This window comes from Camelus bactrianus, chromosome 16, assembly GCF_048773025.1.
Source record: "Camelus bactrianus isolate YW-2024 breed Bactrian camel chromosome 16, ASM4877302v1, whole genome shotgun sequence".
NCBI classification, from domain to species: domain Eukaryota; kingdom Metazoa; phylum Chordata; class Mammalia; order Artiodactyla; family Camelidae; genus Camelus; species Camelus bactrianus.
Window position 1 is genome coordinate 48,162,943 of NC_133554.1, and position 25,602 is coordinate 48,188,544.

Below are 25,602 nucleotides of genomic sequence, written 5' to 3' on the forward strand. Positions count from 1 at the left end.
TCTGTTTGTTCTCTAATTGATCAGATGGTATTTACTTACTGTAGATCATGTGAAAAATTCAAATTTGGACAATGTTGGTGTTTTTTACAATTTTCTTTAATTTTTAATTATAAAATAGTTTTGCATTAATGTAGTGTAGAGACAACAATTATGATAGGTTTTTTAAAATCACATACTATTAAGATTATTATATTTAAGTACAAGCACTATGTAAAGTCAAACTAATATTATACAAAGTGCAGGTATAAAGTGAGAAGAAGTTCTGATGAATATGGCAGAACTTAACCATCAAAATATGGTATCACTTTAAGGTCGTTGCTTTGGAAGAATATTTATTTAATACTGCTGTATTATAATTTTTGACATTGCTCAACACTTTTTTGCTCTCTGCTTTTGGAATTGCTTTCGAAGCCAGTGACAAATTTCTTCTAAGTCCTTGGAAGGTAGTGATGGGTCTCTTCACCTTTTATTCCTGGCACCTGGCCCAGAGTATAGACATCTGGAGGCCCTTGATAAACCTCTGTTTATCTTAAATGAATGGTGGCCAAACTTTCTTTTCTGAGGGTAGATTTAATTTTAGAAAAGCTTTAAAATCTTTCTGGGACATGTCTGGTAAATGTAGGTGATCAAACTGAGCAACACCATTAGGGATTTAAAATAAGAAAACAGAGAGAGAGACATGCCTCTCATGTAATGAGACTTATTTTCTTGTACATGCAGCTCATAGCTGGCTGGTGAGGGCAGTTAGAAAAACATTCAAAAATGTTTTGAACAGTGGCTGCATCATTGGAATGAGTTATGTTTCCTCCCAACTGACTTCTTTGAATGGAACAACACTTACTTGAAATGTAAATTTTGGTGTGTTTATTTAACAATCAGTCTCATTACTTTAAGATTATACTCTGCATATTTGCCACGTAAATTAAATACCCAAATCTCCTAAACAGTATAGTTTTGTGAGGAGGAGTAAAGAATGAGCCTGGAGAGCAAGAATGTAAAAGAACACTTACTGGAAGTCAACTGTCTGTTTTGTTCTGGGCATTGTTTATACTTTATTTCATTTAATTCTCTTATCAACTCTGTCTGTGGAGGGTTGTTTTACAGATTTGACAACCAAGGCTCAGGCTCAGTCAGTTTGACGAATTCAAGTTACTGTTATCAGCTTAAGCAATAGTATAACAATTTTATTATTCAGTTCCTGATTCAATCCTAGCTCTATTTAATTAAAATGTTATCTAACAAAAACAATAGGTTTTTTCCACTAGTCTCAGGTTTTTCCAATTTGATCCTACGTTTATATAGTCATCTTCCTTAATTAGTCTTGTAGAACAAAAAGCACAAATTCTCCCTAATAGGAAGAAAAATGCACGTGTCCAAATCATGCTTGGGCCACTATCATTACATAGACCATAGTTATTGATACTTGTGCTGTCAGCCAAAGCCATTTGTTTGAATGGATGATGATGGTGATGGTGGTGGTGATTACTGCCAGTCAGTAAGACTTAGAAAGTTCCCAACCTAAAAACAAGTTGCATTAGAAAGTTGTATAAACAGACTGTTGGAACTTATTGATATTCATAGCAATAGAGATGGAAATAGAGGTTAGGTTCTTGGGCCAACCCAGAGGAGGCTAATTAATACAGAGCGTTTTGTAACTTGTCATTTCTGTTGAGAAACTGCTTTGTGTTCTTTGCTGTACCAATAAAAAGAACATCCCCTTCTCCCTACCTCAGTGAGTTGGCAATAGGGGACACGTGGGGACAGCAAGATTTTTGCCTCTTTCCCCTCTTTCAGGGGCAAAGAGACTTTTTCTTCCTTTTTCTACACAGTCTCCTCTGCCCCAGTGTGAGTGGAAACAGTAACCAAAACATGGATGCCTCCTACTGTAGGTATTTGGATCTGGGGGATATTTAATAATGTACATTTTTGATATTTGTTGTCAGTCACTTTGTTTTCTTCAGACTGGTGATTTTTTTCAGCCAAGATACGGTTTTAGACTAAAAAATTATATATAACCTGCCTATACACACACACTCACATAAACCTCAATAATCAAAGTAGTGAATTTGCTAATAATCTTTGTTTTTGGTCTAAGTAGGATTATAACTTTCTCTTTTATATTAGATTTTAGGTATGATTTTCTTTATTTTAATGTCTAATATGTATGTTTAGGCTAAAGTTACTTATAAACTACCATTGTTTTACTTTTGGTGTTTTAGCAAATAACTAGTGAAAGGATTTTGCCCATCAGTGTTTAGTAGTCAGCTCTTCGCTGTGGTGAAAAGCTGCTGTCTTATAAAGTATCTTTTAAAATCTTTTTTGTGTGTACTGATTTAACTGTTAGTCTTGGGGCCGTTAGCACCAGATGACATTTATATGTTTATTGTTGAGTAAAATAGTTATTCCTTTTTTTTAATCACTGCTGTAATACACTTTATTGTGTTTACACTGTACTTTGTAGGGTTTTTTACGCACATTCTATTAGATGAGGCTGCCCAGGCCATGGAGTGTGAAACCATTATGCCTCTAGCATTAGCAACTAAGAGCACTCGAATTGTCTTGGCTGGTGACCACATGCAGGTAAGTGCCCTCTGAGTCATCATAGCGAAAGAAACTTTTATTATATTTTGATGTTTAAAATTTTGCTTTCTAAAACATCCTATGAAATTGTGCTATATATTACAATTTAAGTACTTTAAATATTTCTCTACTAATAATGGAAATTATTGATATTTCTGAAGGAAAATTGCTATCTTACCCTTTTTTTCTTCTTTGGATAGAGAGTGGAATGAATGAGTTTATCAGTGTTTATCATTTTCATGTTCAGTAATTTGAAATTCAGTTCTCCATAGTATGAAACTTTTCCTTATCAGATACATTTAAATTGCCCTTCTTACGATTCCCCAGTACCTGTCCCCAACATTTGTTTTTCAGAAGAGCTAATTTTTCACTATCATAAGAAACAAAGTGCTTAATTAAAAATAGTAGTCAAAATCTCAAAGAACATGTCTGATCTTAGTACCTATGTATGAGAGAGAATTAACAGTTTTTCTATTAAAATATCAATTTTACCGAGTTGCAATTTGAGGTTTTTTCTCTTTTGTCACAGTTATTAAGATTGAACCTATGTAGTATTGTAGCTGTCCAGACATCCAGGAAAGAGTTAAATGTAGAGGAACAAATTCTGTTTGTTTCTTTGCCAGAAGTAGTTTAATATTGTTCTTAGTGTCAAAGTTATAAACAAAAATGGCTCCTTCTACTTTACAAGATAAAGATAGCTTTCTGCTAATAATTAAAAATAAACTTTTTAGTCATGGGCTGTATATCCTGCCAGCTCACCATTTTCAATAGTTGATTAACTTAGTGAAATAGTTTATTGACTCCCCCCAATGATACAGTGGGTTTCATCCCTAAAATCACTAAGGCAGCAGCTGTTTATTCTTATGTTGGAGGAGCCCTTTCTTAACCTGTGTGTACCAACTCTAGATTAATGTTGGCATACTGAAATGGAAAGTTACAAATTTTAGCCTCATTCTTTATAGTTGTATAAAAATACTAGGACGTATTTTTTTTTTAACATTTTTTTATTGAGTTAAAACGTATTTTTGACTCTGCTTATTCCAGTGTTTGGCATGTTGAGGTTTAGTACATCAGAAGTTTCAGCATGGTGGATTGTTTTTTTCTAAGTGGGTTTAAAAAATACTATTTGTATGTTTAGTTAAATTTTCTCCATATGTTTATCTGTTACAGCTCAGTCCTTTTGTTTACAGCGAGTTTGCCAGGGAGAGAAACCTTCACGTTTCATTACTTGATCGACTCTACGAGCATTACCCTGCCGAGTTCCCATGCAGGATCCTCCTGTGTGAGAACTACCGCTCCCATGAAGCTATCATCAAGTGGGTGTGAACTGCCCCCTCTGTCCCACTTCCTGTAGTCTGGTGGGAGGAAGTCAAAACGGCACTGTTTCTAGGGACAGATTATTCCCAGCAGAGTTATGTGGTGTCCCTGGTGTTGCAAATTAGGTTTAATTTTATGTCTGTTAAAGAACACTTCAAAAGTCAGAGCTGTAATTTTTCACAATAGGGCAGTTCTGGAAACGAAACTTTAGGTTCTGCTAGCTATAACATATTTCTCTGTGGCTAAATACATAACGTGTGGGTAAAGCTACATGATGTAATAAACAGATAGACTGACAAACCACAGAATGGTTTACTTATCTATGTCTGGCTGTATTATACAAGGAATCTTTCTTAGAAGAAGGATGGGAGGGAAGAAGGAAGGAAAAACCATGAAACTTAGTAAAAAAGTTTTTAAAGGTTTCTATTAAATATAGTATGCATCTATAAAGGTAAAAATATGGTGACAGCTCAGAGAACAGTCACAAACTGAACATATCCTTGTAATTGACATCCAGACCGAGAAACAGAATGTTACCAGCCCCTTTGTGCTCCTTTCCAGTCACTGCCACCACCAAAAACTTAAGACTTTTTAAAGTTTAGTATAATTTAACAATATTGATTATGGCAGTCATGTGAAAATCATTTTTAGGTTCCTCTGAAAGCAGTAGGATAGATGGATATAAAAATAAACTTGGATTTAACTGTGGCTTTTATCAATATCTCAAAATGTGATTGCTCTTTTATTGTTGCCAGTAATTTGCTGCAGTCGGTGATGAATGAAGTACTCTATATATTTTCATTGGTGGAGAGTATTCATTTTACAGTTGAAGACTGGAATGTCCTTCAGTTGTGTGTATTTTCAGTATCTATAGCTCTTTGTGTTTGCATGTATATGATCCACATAAATAAAAATATGCAATAAAAATTTTTAGTATAGAAAACAAGCTAGCTATCAAATCTCATAGAGCAAGATTCTTATCTAATTTTGGACTGCTGTGATTTCTGCCTTTTCTTTCTCTATTCTGGCTCCATGCCTTCCCCACATCAGCCCATTTAGCAGTGGTATACCAGGAGCCTACTGTGTTTTTATTGCTATAGTTAATTTTGGAGAAAATCTTGGCATCATAGGTGTTAGATGTTTAGATTAAAATTAATCATGGGCATAAAGCAACATTAGAATTGACTGGTGATTTTCTTCTTATGGGTAAGGTTAATTTTGATGACTGACTACTCTTTATTTATTTTGGTCTTTTTCTGCAGTTACACCTCTGAGCTCTTCTATGAGGGCAAACTGATGGCCAGTGGAAAGCAACCAGCACACAAGGATTTCTATCCACTAACTTTCTTTACAGCAAGAGGGGAAGATGTACAAGAAAAAAATAGCACAGCTTTTTATAATAATGCAGAGGTACCTCAGTTTTTTTGCAAATTGTTAACATTTTTTGTAGCCACATAGTCTGGTCTTGTTAAGCGTTTAGTTAGAATTTTGGGTTGATATTTTATTGTGTGTTGACTTTATTTACGTAAAAATAGTATGTTAAAGTTTATTTATTTCAGGAAACCCAGGGGAGAAGGTGTATATGGTTGGTCAATAGTGGAATGATTCTTATCTGGGATCTCCATCTCCCTCTATTCCTTTGATTCCCATTCTTTACTCATTTTATTTACAAAAGAAATGGCTTTCATTATGTAATAGTAATTCATCTTTCCTTTATAAAAAAAATTGACCAGAGGCCTGTAGTTAGAAGTTAGTGCAAGATAACTGACAGCACCTACTTGATAAAATCCTAGCCAAAAACAAAGAAACCTGACATTTTAGTTAGTCTGTGCCATTTAATTTTAGGAAAAGATAAACTTTTCTTTAAATGTTTGAAATATTGACAGATAAGTCTAGGGTTTCCTTTATTACATTTGCACTCAGGTTGGAACCCACTGGCTGGAAACTTGGATACCAGCCGTGGTGGGGGTGAGCCTGTGGACGGGGAGAGACAAGCCTGAAATCCAGGAGGCTTGGGCAGGGGTCAGAGCTGAGCCCTGCCATTGATCCTGAGGCAGAGTTAACGTTTACTGGAGGCTCAGTTTCTCAAGCTGGGCTGCTTGTTCCTTCATGGTGCATGATGTTGTTTCCCAGGAAACCAAGGAACTGTAGGATAAATGAGGTACATCTTCCTGGATGATCAATTTTACATAATCAATTTTGGGGGAAAATATTTTTCGTATTAACAACCTCCAAGATAAAATTTGTGTGACCTTTACATATTAGACATGAAACTTTAGAGAAATCTTAAGCCACCACGAACTTTACCACCAGAGCATGATTGTTCACTCTCTTCAGCCCTATGAGATACTGAAGGCAAAAACTGTGAGACACGTGGCCCCGGGGGCTCTTTCCACAGGGGGCAAAGCTGAGCCCTGTTGACTGCAGCTGATGGAGGGGATATAGCTATCCTGTCCTTTGAGGTGGGAGTAGAAGCTCTCGGAGTTCATAGGCAAGATTTTCCCAAGTTTTAAATACCAGTGTAGGCATGTTTGGACAGTAAAATGTTTTTAGAAGCCCTGGACTTTTCTTGAGGGGATATCATTTAAAGGTGAAACTCAGATGTGTTTTGTGTTCTAGAGCAAGCAAAGCAAGTGGCACCAGTTACATCAGTAGGGGAAAAGTGAGTTTTCTTCTTTTATAAAGGTTCTAACTAACATTTAGGAGGATATTGTGAGATTTGAGATTTCATTATTATGAAAATAATGTAGTCTTAAGCACAGTTACCATTACAAGAAACTTAAAACAGGATGAAAGTAAAAGTAAAATTAAAGAGCTAGATACTCACAGCATTTTGCTGTGTATAATTGTGCTTTGTTTAGGGAATGTTAAAAAATTTTTTATCGTGTGTTTGTGTTATCACTTGAACGTGTGTCTTCTTTCACATGCTTAAACTGGTAGGATGAAAGAGAGTGAGAAAGGTCCTTCTTTTTATTTTTCTCTTATTCTGACTGAATTTATATCCCACCATAATGAAATGGTTTCAATATAATGCCAAGTTGCGGGGAAAAAGGAGAATTAAAATGCTAAACACCAAGGTACGATTCTTAACCTTGGGAAAATAAGTCTAAAGGAGAGGAGCTATGGAAACAAGTAACCATAAGGCAGTATGATGGGCGAGGGGTGGGCTGAGTCATTCAGATGTGAACAAAGACTCCGTCGGGCTGGTGGAGCCTGTGGCCTGGAGGAGGGCCGTGTTTTTGCCTCACATGGATTGGGACTCTGTAGTTAGTGGTTTTGTATGTTTCTAATTGTTACATCCTCCTGGAGGATTGATCTTTTTATCATTATAAAATGTCCTTCTGTCTCTAGCAACATTTTTTTTCATTTCAAAGTCAATTTGTCTGGTATTAGTATAGCCATTCCAGCTAACTGATGGTTGCTGTTTGCACAGTGTATCTTTCCCCATCCTTCCATCTTCATCTTCTTTGTTCCCTTGAATCCGAAGTGTATCACCTGTAGACCGTATCACTGCATCTTGTTTTTAGATTTTTTATTTTAAATCTATTTGGAAAATAACTGCCTTTTGATTGGATGGTTGAATTCATTCACATTTATGTTCTTATTGATATGGTTGGATTTACCTCTGTCTTTTGCTTTTTGTTTTCTATGTCATATGTTTCTTTGACCTTTTGTTTCTCCTTTGCTGCTGTTTGCATTAAGTGCATCTTTTCTAGTGTCACTTTTTAGTTGTTGAATAATTTTTCAACTGTATTTTTTGAGTTGTTTTCTTAGTGATTTCTCCAGAGCCTACTGTATAAATCTTACCAGAACCTGCTTCAGCTTGACGCTGACTTAATTCCAGCGTTGCTCCTACCTGTCTCGAGTCCCTCTCTCCCTTGCAGGTGCTGTTACTGTTATTCATATTATGCCTACGTGTATTATGACTCAGCAGCACATTGTTATAATTACTGCTTTATGTGATTTTATACCCTTTAAGGATTCTGAGAGAAGAAGAGGGGAAGTACATCTTTATAGAGGTTGCTGTGTTAACCTTCTTATTCACTATTTCTGGTTCTCTTTTTCTTCGGATTCAAATTACCATCTTACGTCAGTTTCCACTTGCCTTTGTGCTGTTATCGTCAGCTATATTACATATTTATATATTATAGTCTAACAGTACTATTATACTGCATGTTGTTTTATGCAGTAACTGTTTAAATCGGTTAAGAGGAGAAAGGAGAATAAATATACTACTATACTGTCTTTTATAATTAACCACATAATTACCTTTAGCAGTATGCTTTGTTTGTGTGGATTTGCATTACCGTCTGGTGTCACTTGCTTTTAGCAGGAAGAACTCCTTTTAAGGTGTTTCTTTTACGGCAGGTCTGCTAGTAAGGATTTCTTTCAGTTTTTGTGTCTGTGGGAATGTCTTTATTTTGCCCTCATTTTTGAAAAGTAATTTTGCTGGATATTAGATTATTGCTTGAATTATTTCTCTTAGCACATTAGTATATGCTTTCCTGCTCCTTTATTGCCTTCATTGTTTCTGATGAGAAGTCATCTGTTACTCTTATTGGGGTTCTTTTGTAAATGATGAGTTGTTTTTTTTGTTGCTGTTTTTAAGATTTTACTTTTGTCTTTGGCGTCCACCTCGTTGACCATGATATGTCTGGCTGTAGATCGCCTTGCGTTTATCTTACTTGTTTGATGAGCTTGATACATAAAGCTTTTCATCAAATTTGGAAAAATTTTAGCCATTATCTCTTTGAAATTTTTTCTGCTCCTTTCTCTCTTCTCCAGAAGAGAGAGCTTAATGGTGTTGCACATTTCTCTGAGGCCGTGCTCATTGTTTTCCCTTCTGTTCTTTAGATTGCATACTCTCTACTTCTGTGTTTGCTGATTTGTTTTCCTGCCAGCTCAAATCTTTCGTTGAGGCCTTCTAGGGAATTTTTTATTTCTGTTAGTTTACTTTGCATCTCGCTGGGGCATAAACTATTCCAGGGTGTAATCCAGCTAAAGTTGGGCCCCTTCGCAGGGGCAGAGGGTTGCTGGTTTGTGAGGTCTACTCTGGCTGTCCCCTGGGCAGAACTTATGGAGCAGCTGCCGTGGGAGGATGTGGAGCTCGCTCTTCCCTGGCTGTCTTCACCCTTGTGGAACAAGGGCTCTGTGTGGGTGGTATATGTGTGTAGAATCTGTGCTCCCATCCAGCTGCCGTACCATCCAGTGTGGATCTTTTGCAACCCAGAGCTGGGGAGGTGGGGATCTCTTGATGTTCACTGGCTGCTAAGTCTACCTGCAATGAGTCTTCTGTCCTAGGAAGATGGGGAAGATGGCAGCTGTCACTCTGCTGCCAAGCTCACTGGATCAGCTTCCCTGTGCAGGAAAAGGAAACTACTCTCTTCACCCACTGTCCCACTCTGATCCTCCCCACATAGCAGGAGATGGAAGTAGGCAAACAGGTACCACCCAACTGCTGCTAACCGCTCATGGGCTCATGGGCAGCATGTTGCTGTGGAAAAATGAGATATCTGATGTTCACCAGCTGCCAAAACCACCTGGAATAGCTTGTTCACCCAGGCAGTGGAACAGTTGGGAATTGCCCCTCCGCTGCTGAAACAGTCCTGTAAGACAGTGCTGTGGGGAAATGGGTGCAGTCCCTAGTGTGAATGCCCCACCCTTCCACTCTTCCTACTGACTTTCTGTAGATTTGTTGAATAGACATAATTTTTCTTTTGGGTTTTTTTAGTTGTTGTTGGAGGAGGTAATTTTTGGAGGAGGTACTGGGGATTGAACCCAGCACCTTGTGCTTGCTAAGCATATGCTCCACCACTTGAGCTATACCCTCCCCCTTAGATTTGCTGAATAAATGCTTCTCAATTTCTTGTAAGCTCTTTGCTCAATCACCAGACACTTTGAATAAATGTCTGCTAATTTTGGCCAGCTTAATTGATGTCTACCAGGGAGAGAGTTTTCCCCAAACTTCTCATACCACCATTCCATTCCAAGTCTGTGTATTTTGACTAGTTTTATGCTGTGTACAATATAAGGTTGTAACAGAGGGACAAAGTGGGGTGATAGTTATGTGATGCTTAGTTGTAGGAACAGTGTGTGTGTGTGGGAGCAGCAGAAGTATCTCCCCAACTTTCATGTACCCCCATATCTAGCTAAGTGAGTAAAGACAGTTTTCTCTTACTCCTTGTTGCAATAGACTCAGACCCACCGTTCTTATTCCTTATAGTGAAAGCACCATGTTTTCACTCCAGTTGGCTCATCAGAATCCTTGACAGTCTGTATGTTTGTTTCACTTGCTGTCATATGGTTATAACCATAGGACAACTGTAGTCTGTACCTCTGTCAGTCATTGAATTTGTATCTGGATGTGGGAACTGCATCCTAGCCAGTGATCCTTAAGTTCTTAAAAGGAATAAAACTGTCAGTTTTTTTTTGTATTATAATTTAAGTAGATAGTATTACTAACAAATAGTAAATAAAGAGTGTATTTAAATTACATTGAAAAGAATTTCTCCTTCCTCTCTCTGCCCCTTGACTCTTGCCTGAACCTCTATTGAGCTTGCCTTACATGTATTTTTTAAAATTAGGAATCTATTTTCCTAATATACAGTAATCTCTTAGCAGGCAAACATGTTTTGTTATTCATTTTATCCCCTGCTGTGCCAGGCATTGAAACTGCTCAATTCATTGAATTAAACTAGACTGAACTACACAGAAAGCCCTATTATAATCCAGTAAGTGGGGTCCAAAAAATTCAAATGGGTGAGATATGGTGTTACTTTATTGCAGGGTTAATGAAATGGCTAGGGCAGAGTTGTACCACTAGAAGGCAGTGAATTCTGAAAGTCTGTCTCTCCAATCCAGATTTGTCCTGATCCCAGCTGTGGTTTGATGCCTGCTGTTGGTTGCTCTGTTTAGTTATACTGATGGGGAGAGGGTGCAGTGATAGACCTTGTGCTGCTGGGACTTAGCGGTGGCACTGACTCTAGGGATCTTCTGGTTGGTTGGTTAGTTTCATTATCCTGAACTGCAGAGAGTGGACTGAGAAACACTGGGAATGTGGGGACTTGCTTCCCTGTTTCCCTAGATGGGGTTGCCAGTTGCATGGCCTTCTCTCTACACAGGAACTTGAGCCTGTCCCCATTTAAGAATGGAGGCTAAGTGAAGGTTGGGTGCCAGTTGCCAGCTGCCAATTACATTGTCTCTGATTTTCATGTTTTCACTGGGTACATTATTGTAGAAATTTACTGCTTGAAATGTAAATAAAATTTTTTTATTCACCCTGTGTTCATATCAGCAAAGCATTATTCCTATCTAGAAGTAATTTTAAAATGATATTTGCTAAAATGGAATCCTTTGTACATCCATTTCAGTTACCATATTCTTTTCTCCAAACCCTTGTATAACTTTAATATGTACGTATGTGTGTTCGTCTAAAGGTATTTGAAGTGGTGGAACGTGTGGAAGAGTTAAGAAGGAAGTGGCCGGTAGCGTGGGGCAAGTTAGATGATGGCAGTATCGGTGTGGTGACTCCATATGCGGATCAAGTGTTCAGGATACGTGCTGAGCTTCGGAAAAAGAGACTATCTGATGTTAACGTTGAAAGGGTGCTAAATGTTCAAGGTGAGTACTAATTAAAATGAATTGAGTTATGCAGATGCTTAAATCCTAAAGGGTGTACACATTTGATTTTCAGTTTTCAAGATCTCCTTCCTGAACAAGCAATTATGTATTCATTTCATACCAAGTACTTTAATGCCAGATTTGGCAATTAAAGGTCAAGCTCATTTACGTGTTTATTAAATTTTTATATCCAGATAAGAGATGTATGAACAAATGGACTTTTTCAATGACTGTAATTACGTGAACACCATACACAATAGCTGTATGCTATAGTTACAATCACAGTGGCATACAACACCTATTGTTGTTATAATGTATCTGAGAACTAATTTGTTCATAAAGATTTTAAAAAACTTGTACCTGTCAAGTGAATTCTGTTTATTTTTTTAAAACTTTTTTTATTGAGTTATAGTCATTTTACAATGTTGTGTCAAATTCCAGTGTAGAGCACAATTTTTTAGTTATACATGAACATTCATTGTCACAAGTGAATTCTGTTTAAATGCATTTTTAAAGGCATAGCTTATTTTTCATCTATAGACTTTCCTAAGTGAACAGTTACCAACAGCTCTTTTAAATTGTCTTCTTGTAATTAGTTGCTGTAAAATTTGTGCATTTAAATAAATGAAGCAACACTATAATATGACTGGCAAAAGAGCCCAGTAAAATCTTAGGTTTCATGGTAATATACAATAGTAAGGCTAAAACAATTTCTAGATCATGGGGGAAAAAATAGCTCCCCTATTCCGTGTGTTTTAGATCACGCAGAATTTGGGTGCGCATTTTAGAAGGAATATTACTAGTAAAGTAGGAAGCACCCAGGGGAGACCTAGCATAGTTAGTGGTCTAGAAACTGCCACATGGAGTCAGAAGTGGTTGAAAGAACTTAGGATTGTTTGGCCTAGAGAAAGGAGGACTGAGAATCAACATTAAAACTGTATGTAGATATTTGGAGACTTGTCATAGGATGAGGGAAGAGATATGTTACTACAAGAAAGAGCATGGGGAAAAGCGTTGTACAAACTAGACTCTGTGTAGGCTTCCTCACGGAATCAGCTGTGTCTGCTTTGGTCAGCGAGAGGCCAGATGGCCCTGCTTCAAGGGAGGGTCTTTGTATTGAGTGGGACCTTGGAGTAGATAATCACTAAGGTTGGTTCCAGCAATAATGTTTAAGAAATTTTAATAGAATCTACCATGTTAAACATTTTTATGTGTTTATAAAATGCCACGATTCACTGGTATTAGGTACATTCGTATTGTTGCGTGACCGTCACTACCCTCTGTCTCTAGAACTCTTTTCATCTTGTAAAAGTGACGCTCTGTCCTCATGAAACAAAAGCTCTCCATTCCCCACTCCCCCCAGCTCCTAACAACCACCATTCTACTGTCTGTCCCTGTGAATCTGACTACTCTAAGGACCTCATGTAAGCGGGATCACACAGTATTGGTCCTTTTGTAACTGGCTTATTTCGCCTCTGTCCTCAGGGTTCACCCATGCTGTAGCATGTGTTAGAGTTCCTTTCTTTTAAGAATGACTAATGTTCCATTGCACGTAGAGACCACATTTTGTTTATTTGGTCATCTCTCGGTGGACACTTGGGTTGCTTCCTCCTTTTGGCTGTTGTGATTAATGCTGCTATGAACACGAGTGTGTAAATATCCGTTTGAGTCCCTGCTTTCAGTTCTTTTGGGTATATATCCAGAAGTGGAATTGCTGCATCATATGTTAATTCTGTGTTTAATTTTTTTTAGAAACTGCCATATTATTTTCCATAGCGTTTTACATACATTTTACACTTCCACCTACAGTGTACAAGAGTTCCAATTTCTCCACATCCTCATCAGCATGTATTATTTAGCAATAACATTTTAAAAAATGAAATGCTTTTATTATATCAGTGGTTCAGAATAACAATCATCTTTTATTTATTTTTTTTTTTATAGGAAAGCAATTCAGAGTTTTGTTTCTTAGCACAGTACGTACAAGGCATACTTGTAAACACAAACAGACACCAATTAAAAAGAAAGAGCAACTGCTGGAAGATTCCACAGAGGACTTAGATTATGGTTTTTTATCTAACTACAAACTTCTGAATACTGCCATCACCAGAGCACAATCCCTGGTTGCTGTGGTGGGTGATCCCATTGCTCTGTGCTCTATTGGAAGATGCAGGTAATTGTGTGTCAGTGTTTGAGACATTAAAGGCGGGAAAGGAGAGTAATTTGTATCCCTGTGCACACGTTTATCTATATGACCTCTTGGCTAAGTAAAATCGAGTTTAATCTTAACTCATATCCAGTGGGAACACAAAAGTATATTGCTTTGAGTCTGTTTATCATATACATAATCGTGTATTCACCCAGTCAGTCATCATTCAGCACGTATTTCCTGAGTGCCTGCTATGTCCTAAGCCCTCTCCTAGCCACTGAGGTTACATCAGTGAACAAAAGAGACAAAAGCCTTTGTGGGGCTTAATACTTTATTGGAGAGGAGAGGAAGACTGACAACAAACAAAATAAAAACACTCTGTAGTATTTTACTTGGTAAGTTCAATGGAAAAGAAATAGGACATTAAGGGGGATTAGGAGTGATGGGGGTGGGGTGGGCCGGGCTGTGACAGCACATGGTGTGGTCAGAGTAGGCCTCTCTGGGAAGCCGACTTTGGAGATGAGGGAGCGAGCTATGAGCGTCTGGGGCAAAAGTGCTCCAGAAAGAGGGAACAGCTAGTGCAAGGGTCCGGAGGTGGTTTTGTGTACGTGCTTATCTAATGGAGACTCAATTTTATATCCATACTTCCCTCCTTTTTACCCATCATTATTGTTTTAGCTTGTTTTTGATGAACTTCCTTCTCATTTTCTCTCAAGGCTTCTCAGTGCAAACAATTCTTTGTGTCTGGTTAATCCAGAGGATTTTTAAATTAAGGGGGTTGAAATGGGTTGTTACTTTTCTTTGGAAAATATTGTTAGTATTCCTTAGATTGTAGTCATAAAGAATGTTAAAATATCAGTATAAAAAATTTCTCTTTGTACACTTATGATTTATACTAGTTAATAGGAATTTTAACTATATGAAGCCAGTAATATAAGACTTGGTTTTTGCAGTATTAAAAAACTGTGTTAGCACTAACAACTACAAAAAACCCCAGAAATTTATAATGTTCTTTATGAAAAAGGAAGAAATACACTAGAGATTATTTAAAATTTTATAAGGGTTCTAGTACCTGTCAAAGTGAGTTCAGAAAAGTAGAAGAAATAGATGGCCTCAAATATGCCTTAGGTAATTACTTCTTTTTGATGTGTTAGGATTAAAGTAGACAAAGCTATTAGAAGTGGCCTTTTTAAACCAAATTTTCTGTGCTAGTATAGATACAGCAGCATTTTATTTTATGTTTCAGCAGGAAAAAGGTTTTCTATGGGAAGGGAGATTTTTTGGGACCTTTAAGAATAAGCTGCATTTATTAGACTTTAAGACTCCAAAATAAGTTAATATCCTTTTATAGGGGAAAGCCATTAACAAAGGAATCAAATGGAGTCTAATTTATGGTTGCATCATGAAAAATAGCCTTTTTTTTTAAATGGTAAAACTTGAATGGTCCATGATTTGTTTATATATGGCTAAACAATTCTGTTGTAAAATATCCTTACTTTCATATTTAAAAAAACAGACTTCCATTAATTTTTAACCACTAATGACAAAAAGTTGGAGAAGGGAATATAGTAATTCCACATTGCAAATGAATAAAGCTCAGTATATTAATTTGGCTTCCTCCCTGAGAATTTTACTTTAGTTACTTTACTATTCATTGAAAACATACTTTGTTAGAATATTGCTGTGATATTTTACCATTTTTGTTTCTGTTTATCATTTGATAAATGTGAGAGCACATACAGTTTGATTAGAATATAATAGATTAAAACACATACATAAACTAGGTTGACATGTATTAAAAACAACTAGAAACCATTGGGGGAATAAATAGGTATAACAGTAGTCTTGAGCCACGTTACGTCTGGACTCTCCTTATAAACAACTCCGAACATTTACCAACATGAATTTTTTTTTTAAACCGTTATCACTTTCTATAGAGTCATATTATACTGTGAATTGCATGAGATCAGCACTTTTACCCCTTCTGTGACATAAGTTGTTATTTTCTCAGAGCAAATAGGTGAATGCTCTTTCCTGAGGCCATGCTGTCAGAATTATCCAGGGCTAATTTTTAACTGGAAGCCAGGTCTGCTGGTTGCTCATTTCTTACTGCTCAGCTGGAGTGTGTCAAGGACTGCAAATTAATTTATGAGCTAAGTAAAATATTTTCAGAGAGGTAAATACATTGTGTAGGGAGAGAAAATCCTGTGACCCGTAGCTAAATGAGAATGCCGATTATCTATGTGATTTGGACAGTTTAATCATGGTTCTAACCCAAGAGTTGGTATGGCTATTTATGCTTTACTCTTTCAGAAATTTCATTAGAAATTAATCTCATAATACAAGTAAACCTGAAGAATATAATGTGATTCTTAGGTACAATAATAATGAAGGAGTGAATTCTTCGTAGTTTAAGTTAATCAGGACATCTCCCTCTGCCCTCTTTTGATATTGATAAAAAATAAATATGATTATTTCCAAATATTGATTAACTTTTCAAGGAATAACTACTTTGTATAATATACCAGTTTAGAAGGCAACCAGTTATATAATCTTTTTTGCACTTAAGTATTTTTAAACAGAATTTTTCTATGAGCCCTGAACAAATGTGGGGAACTTCCCCTCCCACCACTTGCCAAACCAACAAACGTTAATTTAGTAGCTGCTGTTTATCGACAGCTTTCTCTGTGCCAGGTGCCAAGTGTGTTAAGTGCTTTGCACACTGCCTTGTTCAGTCACCTCAACAACCCTGCAATATGGGTATTTTATTTGCATTTTAAATGGGCAGCCTGATTCAGAGAGTTTAAATTACTGCCCAAGACCGCAGAGCTATTAAGTGGCTCACTCCAGCAGATGTGAGATTGACTTCAAAACCCAAGCTGTCCTCACTGGGTTACCCTGTCTTTCCCAGGAAATAATGCATATGCATGGATCAATCTGCCCTGAAGAGCAGAGGCAGAAGGGTGTGGTCATACCTTTCTCTAAATCAGGGTATTTTGAACTGAACTTCTTCAGTAGCAGATTCCATTTATTCAGTGAGATATAAACATATTTCACATGTGTAGAGACGTGTGTGTGTATGTGCACACACTCCTTCTCTCTCTATGACCTAAGAACACCAAATGATTTTTCAATGTTTTATCAGTGATCCTAGAAATAAGGTTAGCATTAAAACAAAGCCAGACTTTGTGTGTTCATGCTGTGATTGTCCTTTAACCAACGTTACTAGAAAAAAATGTTAACGTAACATTAACATTTTAGGGAAGGGCTGAAAATTGGTGAAGCCTTTAAATAACCATAGTGGTGAATTCTTCAGAGTGTAGTTGAAATTCTCAGGTGACCTTCCAGTTATGTGTTCTGAAATGCCTCATAATGCTATGTGTAGTATTTCATTAAAGAATTGAGTTCAAGGACAGTGTGAAATAGTCTTTGAAAGAGCCTTCACGGAGAAAGAAAAAGGGAATCTTTTTAGCTTTAAGAATTTTTGAAGGAAAGAATACATTTCTCTGAAAGTTTGAAAGTGAGAAATAAGAGTCTTTTTAGTGATGAAGTATAATAATTCTGTTGGTACCCTGTTTTACCCATGAGGAAACTGAGGTTTGAAGAGAGGTTAAATAGCTTGCCCAGAGTTACACAGCTCCTGAACGACAGAGCCGCAACGGAAACCCAGGCAGCCTAGTTCTGGTATCCCTGCGCTCGACTGCTTTGCTGTTCAGTGGGGAATCAAAAGACAAGTGAGCTTTGAAGTGGAGATTCCAGGTTACTTTTGGAATTAGTTTAACTTGATTGACTTAACAGTAAGTGTTTAGTGTTACTTCTCAGGTGGTGTTCTTTAATTCAAAGGCTATTTCCTTGGTCCCTAGGATCTTGTAGACAGAAACTGTCACCAAGTTACCAGCTTCTTGTGACGTGTGGGGTTGTTTATAAAGTTTCCGCTTAGCTCGATGTTAGATATGTGTGTGCGCAGATACGCAGCGTGTTCTATGCAGTTGAGGTCAGTGACAGCAGTACAGGGACAGGGTATGAAGTTCAAAAAAGAGCCTGAAGATAAAGCAAATTCTAGCATTTTTGGCTATGTAAGCTGGAAATGAAAATACAAGAAATTGATACTACAACTGAGCTAGAGTAAAGCCCACCCATTCTTCCTTGCTGTGTCTTAAAGTTCAACACGAATATGAAATGCCACTCCATGAAATTGATACTTTATCAATTAGACCCCAAAAAGTCTTCCTTTTGAATACAACATGTAGTCAAATTGTGTTGATAAATATTCATACAGTTGAATATTATGGGGTTTTTAAAATCAAAAGTGTGGGAAAGTTTATGGATTTTAGATCCTGAGTACTATATTGAAGATAGTCTTTCTTTAGCTATCAGACTATGAGGAAAAAAACTTGACTCCTAAGGAAGGTTCTTAAGTATAAAAATAAAGAGCAGCTTTTAGTGTGAATATCTTAGCAACACACACTTCCTGCAACTGAATGACTATCTTGTTAGCCTTGATGTCTTATTGTCAGAAATACATAGATAATATTTTATAGCATTTTTATTTTCCTGTTATTGACATAGAGGCCTGAAATTTTTCCTGGACCCATTTCTTAAAGTCATCTTTAAAAAATTAGAAGAGATGGTAAAAAGCATGTGTACGAGAAACATAGTTTGAAATTCAACTCTGCAAAGTTTTATGAATATATTAATAACTCAATTCCCATTCATATACTAACTTTTACAATATAAACCTTTTCATTTATGCTTCTTGAAGCCATCTTGATTACCTGCTGTCCACCTGGACACAAGGATACCAACTTGGGAAGAAACCATATCACATATCTTTTATAGCATAATAAAACATTATTTGAACCTCATATTAAAGATAGGTATGCATATTTATAGTAGTCACTTAAAATCTTGAAGCTTTTTATATGTTGTCCTCTGTAACATGTATTTAATATTTTTAATATTTGGAGATCAGTTTTCAAAACTCTTAGGGACAACAGTATATAATTGGAACAATTTTGAATGTATTTTTCTTCTTTAATATTTATTAATTTGATTAGGAGATGAATAATTATCATTAAAATGAGCATTCCAATTTCCTGTATTTTTCATGATTTAACTCATTTAACTTAGTCAATTAATGTTACAAGCTGTGTTTATGATAAGCATCAGTTAATGAAAAGAAAAATACAGGAGTAGCTAGTTATTTCTTAAGAATCCTCACAAGAATTGTCTACTTTGTGGCTCATATTTATGTCCTGAGTTGGCTCTTCTTGGTCATCTAGCACCAGGCTGCTTTGGCCCCATAATTCGAATTAGTTTAATTTATGTACGTGTGTGTATGTATGTATGTATATATGTATACATATAAGTGTGTATATGAGTATGCCTAGAAGTACAAATCTTCTATAAAATGAGTTATCAGTTTTGAAATCCTTATTGTGTGGGTAACAAAAACCATCATTCTAGATTAGTGTGAATAGTTGAACACTGACCGTGTTACTTCCATTGATCAGTCAGAATTAACTGAGAGTGTAGTTTGTATGTCCCACAATATTAGCCATGACTATAGTTTCAGAACCAAACTTCCAAAAATCTTGTGACCTAGTGGGAAGATTATACCTGAATCATAGATGAATATTGGGCCTAAGAATTTGGGGTGGGGGAAGAAACTCTAAATTATCTTTAGTTGTTAATATTTATTTCTGTGATCTTGTCCACTGAAATTGTAAACTGATCTTCTGAATCTTTTCTGTAGGAAATTTTGGGAGCGGTTTATTGCCCTGTGTCATGAAAATAATAGCCTACATGGAATCACTTTTGAACAGATCAAAGCTCAGCTAGAGGCTTTAGAACTAAAGAAGACATATGTGTTGAATCCACTGGCACCTGAATTTATCCCCCGGGCTCTAAGACTGCAGCATGCAGGAAATGCCAACAAATTGCAGCAATCACCCCCCAAGGTAAAGTCTGTTAGTGAACTTGAAGAGGTTAAAGGTAGAGAACAGCGCAGGGGTATCAAAGGTTTATTGGGCTCAAGTTACTTTAAGTATTGGAATGGAAGGTTACATTTGGAGGCAAGCAGTTTCTAGTTTCTGCAAGGAACTTGTCCAGTTTGGACATGTAAGTGAAAATACAGTGTGATATTTAGCCATGCTTCGTGCCAGAATCACCCTCAGAAAGTTTTCAAGTACCTGATTAGGTCTGGTGCCTTTGTATTATATAATCTCCTAGTCCTCTTTGCTGATAGACTTATTTTAGCAAGATGTGAAGTAAAGCAAAGCAGTTTAAAAGACTTTCACATGTATTAAAAACGTGTTCTTATAATGTTATTTTTTTTACAAGGAATAATATAATAACAATATTTGCATAAAGAAAATAGTTCTAATCTTTTGTTGATGACCAGTTTATTTCAAGTGATACTTGACACAGTGAGAAAATTTGGCTGACTTCTTGATTGTTTTAATTGATTTTGACTGATTTTGTTGTATATGAAGTAGTCCAGTCATTGGGACTGGATGTGGGGGAATCGGGGCCATTTCTACTTTTGAACTGTTCTTATTTTGGGCAGAGACATCTGGTTTATTTGCTAGATTGCCTGAAAAAAAAAGTGCTTGCGCTTACCATCTAGAAAAGAAAGTTATGAGAGTGGCATGTTTAGTATTTGTTCTGGTTTTTAGATGTATTTATAGTCATCAGCATGATATTAAACTTACTGACATGAATTAAGAGAGTGTGCCAGTTTTGGGCTTCATTTAAAAAATATAAAACTTAATGTGTAAGCAATAATTAATGGTTTAAGATCTTGAAAATCTTTTAGCTAAATAGGTATAAATTGAGATGAGAACTGTTTTCTTTGTTAATATGTTGTTTGTTGTCTTAGTTTAATAAAAATGGACCTGATATGCAATAATACTTTAGTGATTTGAGATTACTAGGAGATTAAGCATTTTGCATAAATGAATCTCCTATATTCCTAAAACTTAAACTATTAATAAATTAATAATCAACTTATTTATCAAGCAGTTAAGTTTCTTCTGTGTGCCAGCTGTTACGGTAGGTGCTAGAGAAGCATGGGTAAGCACATTAGGCCCGAATCCTCTTGTGGCAGATGTTGGCGGATGAATGGTCAGAGGAAGTAGGTAGATTCCAGGCAATTTCCATCATGGAGATCTTGTTTAGGAGCCCATCGAGTGGGCAGAGTTAGTGGGAGAGTGGGGAGACATGTCACAAACTGGACTATAAGCTCCCTTAGAGCAGAAGTTTTTGATTGTTTTATTTACTGCACTAGCCTCTGTGCCTAGAATAAATCTGGCTCATCATAGGCACTTAGAAGTATTGTTTTAGGTGAATCAGTGAGGCTTAATAAAGAACTCATACAAAACGCAAGAGGTGTGAGAGGCCAGGCTCTACAGGGAAGGTCAAGAGTGGGGAACCCAGGTAGGAACTTTTACATTTTATTGTTTTTTATTTAAAATGTTGCAGAGTCATTATACCTTTTGTTCATTCTTAAATACAACAGAGTAACTAAAATAAACTCTTTTTACTTAACTGAGCAATGTTTAGCATCAATTAATACACCATAGATGCAGCTAGATTCAGGCCATGATACCAAAGTGTACTGACCCTAAGCAGGATCCTGCAGTTTGCTGTTTGTTTTTAAGGTGAAGAAAATATATGTTGAATCCACGTTTTTTTTCCAAAACCAAAGCTCCCTGAAGACAAAAATCCTATTCTGTATAGTTTTTATGGCCCCTGTGTCCTAGCCTCATTCTTTGCATGTAGTGGGTGTTCAGAAAATATATGATAAGTGAATAATGATTATGATGCATCCAGTAGAGTGTAGTGTGGCTTTTTTCTTTCAATAAGAAGATTGTGCCACAGTATCCATCTCTGTATAGTTTCCTTGTTAACTTTTTAGAGTATTTTCTTCCCTGATCCAGTGGATGTGCATTTTCACAGTCACTAACCCGGTGGTTCACTAAACTGTTTATAGACCCGGTTATTTAAAGCTATTATTTATATCATGAATCATAATAATTATTTTAAATAACTAAGTTATAGTGAGCCAATGGTTATTTTTGTCATTGTCTTCCCCTTCTCTCCCCAGTACTGTATTTTACTTCCATTAAATTGTTTTGTGAATTGAATCTGTTCTGGAGTCTTTTCTTATCTAACTTTCTGTGGTAGAAAATTTCAAATATAGACATAAATAGAATAGTCTAATGAATTCCCTATCATCCAGCTTCATTAAGTAGCAATTTATTCTTCATCTTGTTTCATCGACAGCCTACCTCTTCACTCCACCACCACCACCACATATTCATGCTAGAGAATTTTGCAGCAAATCTCAGATATTTTATTTCATATGCTAGAGTCTTTTCATGAGGTAGAATTTACTTCATTGAGAGAAAAGAATGCTATTTCTGAAAACATGATGCTAAGCCATGTATTCTCCCCCAAATTTCCTTAATGTTTAACATTTAACGCAATTCTGTGTACAAGAAATATTGAAAATTTGTAGTGTTAATGTTAGACTAAGACAAAATCCCGGTGAGATTTCGTGTAGATAGGATCATCAGGAGGCTGGATGATGGTTAAATGTGCTCCAGGACCTGCTTCCTCAGGACTGTGTTTGGCAACAAAACATACCCCTAACGTTCATCAATCGAATAGCCATATTCTCCTCATGAAGACGTCAGTTCTGTGGTAAAGTTTAGTGAAGGTACAAAATGTTAGGGGATCCAGGAGCAGGCAGTGCTCGCTTAACCCTTCATTGCCTCACTCTCTCCAGGCATCGTTTATAGGAAAGCATCTGTTTCTTGGGCGCCTGCAGAATTAGCACATAGAAAAACAACTTGCCCATCTTCATTCTGCTTACTCCTAGGGCGCATGCTGGGAGCAGTGTTAGAAGATTTGCTAAAATTGAACACATTCATTTGTACATACCAAAACACTATTCAGAGGATGGATAATATTCAGAAATGGATCCTCTGAAAAGACCATAGCATTATTGTGTAGATTTTAGTTTGTGAGATATTTTTCGCTAGGTCTAGCTGGTTATGTTGTCTCGCTATCCAGACATCAGGAAGTGTGTCAGTGTTGTGTAGTTCAGTAGCCTCAGTGCCCAGCCAGGGGTGGACATGTCGTGGGCCCTCATAAACATTTGTTGAATGAATAAATGGAAAATGATGAAAGGGTGAGTGAATGAAAAAATAGATATTTGAATGAATAAATGATTCAGTGAAAAAATAATCTTCAAAAAATAGATGATATGAACTACATTTGCTTAAGCATTCTGCCAAATTCACATACTTTCTGAGATTTATTAGGAGAAGTTTGGAATTTATCATTATGGAATGACTTTTACACATACATAGCTCTAGCTTACTGATGCATTATTATTTTGTTTGTGTGCTACCAAACACTGTGTATTTTGTGTAGACCAAGAACACTTCCTGCCCTGCAGTTTCATGCTAGGTCTAAATGTGCTAGAGGAGCTTTTCCTCTATTGAGCTGTACAGAGTGCTGAAGTATGCCTGCAGATAAGCCACTATCTCGTTCCTGATAGACCCCAAGTTCCTTTTTTTTTCTTTCATTCATTCAACCATATTTATTGAGCCAGGCAGTGTTCAGGAACTCAATAATGACCTAACCAGATAAAGTCCTGGATGATTAGGTCCTTTTATACTCTCTGTACATCATCTCTGTCAACAGAGTCATCACAACAACACTGTGGTGTAAGTGTTAACTTTTCAAGCTGCTTTTTCTCTTAGTTTATTACACACACCCAGAGTGCTGATGTGCATTGTCTGACATGCTTCTAGCTTTACAGTATGGGATTATCCTAGACTGTGGTTACTTTTTGTGTTGGTTTCCTATTGCTGCTATAATAAATTAGCACAAACTTAGTGACTTGAAAAAACATTTATTATCTCACATATTTTGGGGGGTCAGATGTCCAGGTTGTTTTGGTTGGTTTCTTGGCTCCAGGTCTCACAAGGCCAGGGTCAGAATGTTGATCGACCGGGCTCTTATCTGGAGGCTCTGGGAACGATCTGCTTCTAAGATCATGCAATTTGTTGGCAGAATCCAGTTCTTGTGGTTGTAAGGAATGAGGGCTCTGTTTCCTTCCTAGATGTCAGCTAGGAGCCATTCTTAGCTTCTGGAGGCTTCTCTCCAGTTCTTGCATCTGGCACTTATGTCTCAGAGCTGTCAGTGGTGTATTGAATCCTTCTCTCTCTTGGAATCTTTTTGACTTCCTCTTCCACATCTCTTACTTCCTTTTCTGCCTCATCTCTCTGATTCCAGCTGGAGAAATTTCTCTACTTTTAGGGCACATGTGATTAGATTGGATCCACCCAGATAATCCGGGATAATCTTCCTATATTATGTCTTTATATCTTCAGAGGCCCTTTTGCTACATAACATGGCATACTCATGGGTTCCAGGGATTAGGGCATGCGCATCTTTGTGAGGCTCTTCTGCCTACCGCACTCTGACTAAATTACTATGTTTTCTTCACGTGCTATATGGTTGCCCTTGGTTGACAAGTCCTTAGAGGCTAAGAAATATAAATGATTTGTTTAGCCTCCTGAAACTGTCTTATCTCTGTGTCCCTGGCTCTCCTTTCTTCTGTCAGCGTATGTGCCCCTGGCCGATTTTGTTGTCACTCCTAACTGCTTGTGCTTCTGATCTTCCCCCCATTGCTGTCATCTCTGCTGTCTGCCATTTCTCCTTTTCACTTTTTCTCCTTTCTTCTGCCTAATTTTCTTTTCACTTCTCTATTCCTCAGAAGTTTGTTTTTTTATAGCTAGTGACAGTCCCTGTGAACATTTACTTCTGGTTAATGGACCAACTATGATTCTTATTTTGACTATTTTTGTTTACTTTTTAGGAGTTTAGAGCTTATCTGCCCTTACCAACTAACTAACCAACTAACCATAAGCCTTTGATGTTTAGTGCTGATCTGAATATTTAAGGTTGCTGACAGTTAGGGAGATAAATCAAGCATCACTGTACCTTTGCTTCGGTCAAGAATCAATTTTTCTTCCTGCTTATAGACATTATCCCTCAACTTTAGTTTTCAGATGCAATATACAAATAACAAATTTATGTGGTCGAAGGGTAACTTGTCTAATGGCTTTATGTGTTACATTTAGCCAATGGAAAGACAAAGAAATTTTTTAAGTCTAGAAATTCAGAACCATTGTTTCTTCAAATATTGTTTCTGCCCAAAGGTCATCATTTTTAATGGTAGACTAGCATGCTGTTGTATGAATCTGCTGTTGCTTATTTAATAAATCTTCTGTTGATGGACATTTAGGTTGTTAACATTATCACATGTATAAACAATGCTGTGATGAACACCTGTGCCCAAATCTATTACTATTTTATTTGGATAGATTCTTGGAAGTGCAATTACTGAGTTAAAGTATATGTACATTTTTGATGCTTTTGCCATATAGTGCCAAATTGCTTTCTAGAAAGTTTGTACATTCTCTTAAGCAAATTGTGACATTGTTTATTTTTGTTTTCCTTCAGTAAGGTTTACACTTTAACATGCCATGAATCGTACTCAGAAATATCATACACCCCAAAACATATTTACATTCATGTTATTATTTTAAAGGGTCTCTTCCTAAAGGACTGAAGACTGATATTTTTCCCTTGAAAATAGCTTTCACATTTCATCATTTAATTCATAGAAAAGTTGTAGAGAAGCTCAAAGGAATAGAGTTTATGTTTCAGTCATATTGATGTATATTTCTTTTTCTAAAAAATTCATTAAAAAAAGAAGAATTTTAGAAATCCTTAATTTGGAGTTGGGAAAACTTGAGGCCTGGCGCCATGACTTAATGTTTAAAGAGAAAGTTAATTCAAAGCCATCTAATGGTTATTAATTAAAAACTCACAGTATTTAAATTTGAATTGTTGTT

The 25,602-nt window shown here is 36.6% G+C and overlaps 1 protein-coding gene across 6 annotated transcripts in view; it reads left to right on the forward strand.

Moving 5' to 3' along the window:
* Positions 1-25,602, forward strand: part of HELZ (helicase with zinc finger) — a 141,722-nt gene that overhangs the window by 73,327 nt on the left and 42,793 nt on the right. For all 6 annotated transcript variants that reach the window (XM_074343502.1, XM_074343507.1, XM_074343503.1 and 3 more), the window contains 6 exons: positions 2,462-2,580; positions 3,751-3,896; positions 5,160-5,307; positions 11,334-11,517; positions 13,462-13,690; positions 19,422-19,626. In XM_074343502.1, the coding sequence (XP_074199603.1) occupies positions 2,462-2,580; positions 3,751-3,896; positions 5,160-5,307; positions 11,334-11,517; positions 13,462-13,690; positions 19,422-19,626 (1,031 nt within the window). The remainder of the gene's footprint in view (positions 1-2,461; positions 2,581-3,750; positions 3,897-5,159; positions 5,308-11,333; positions 11,518-13,461; positions 13,691-19,421; positions 19,627-25,602) is intronic.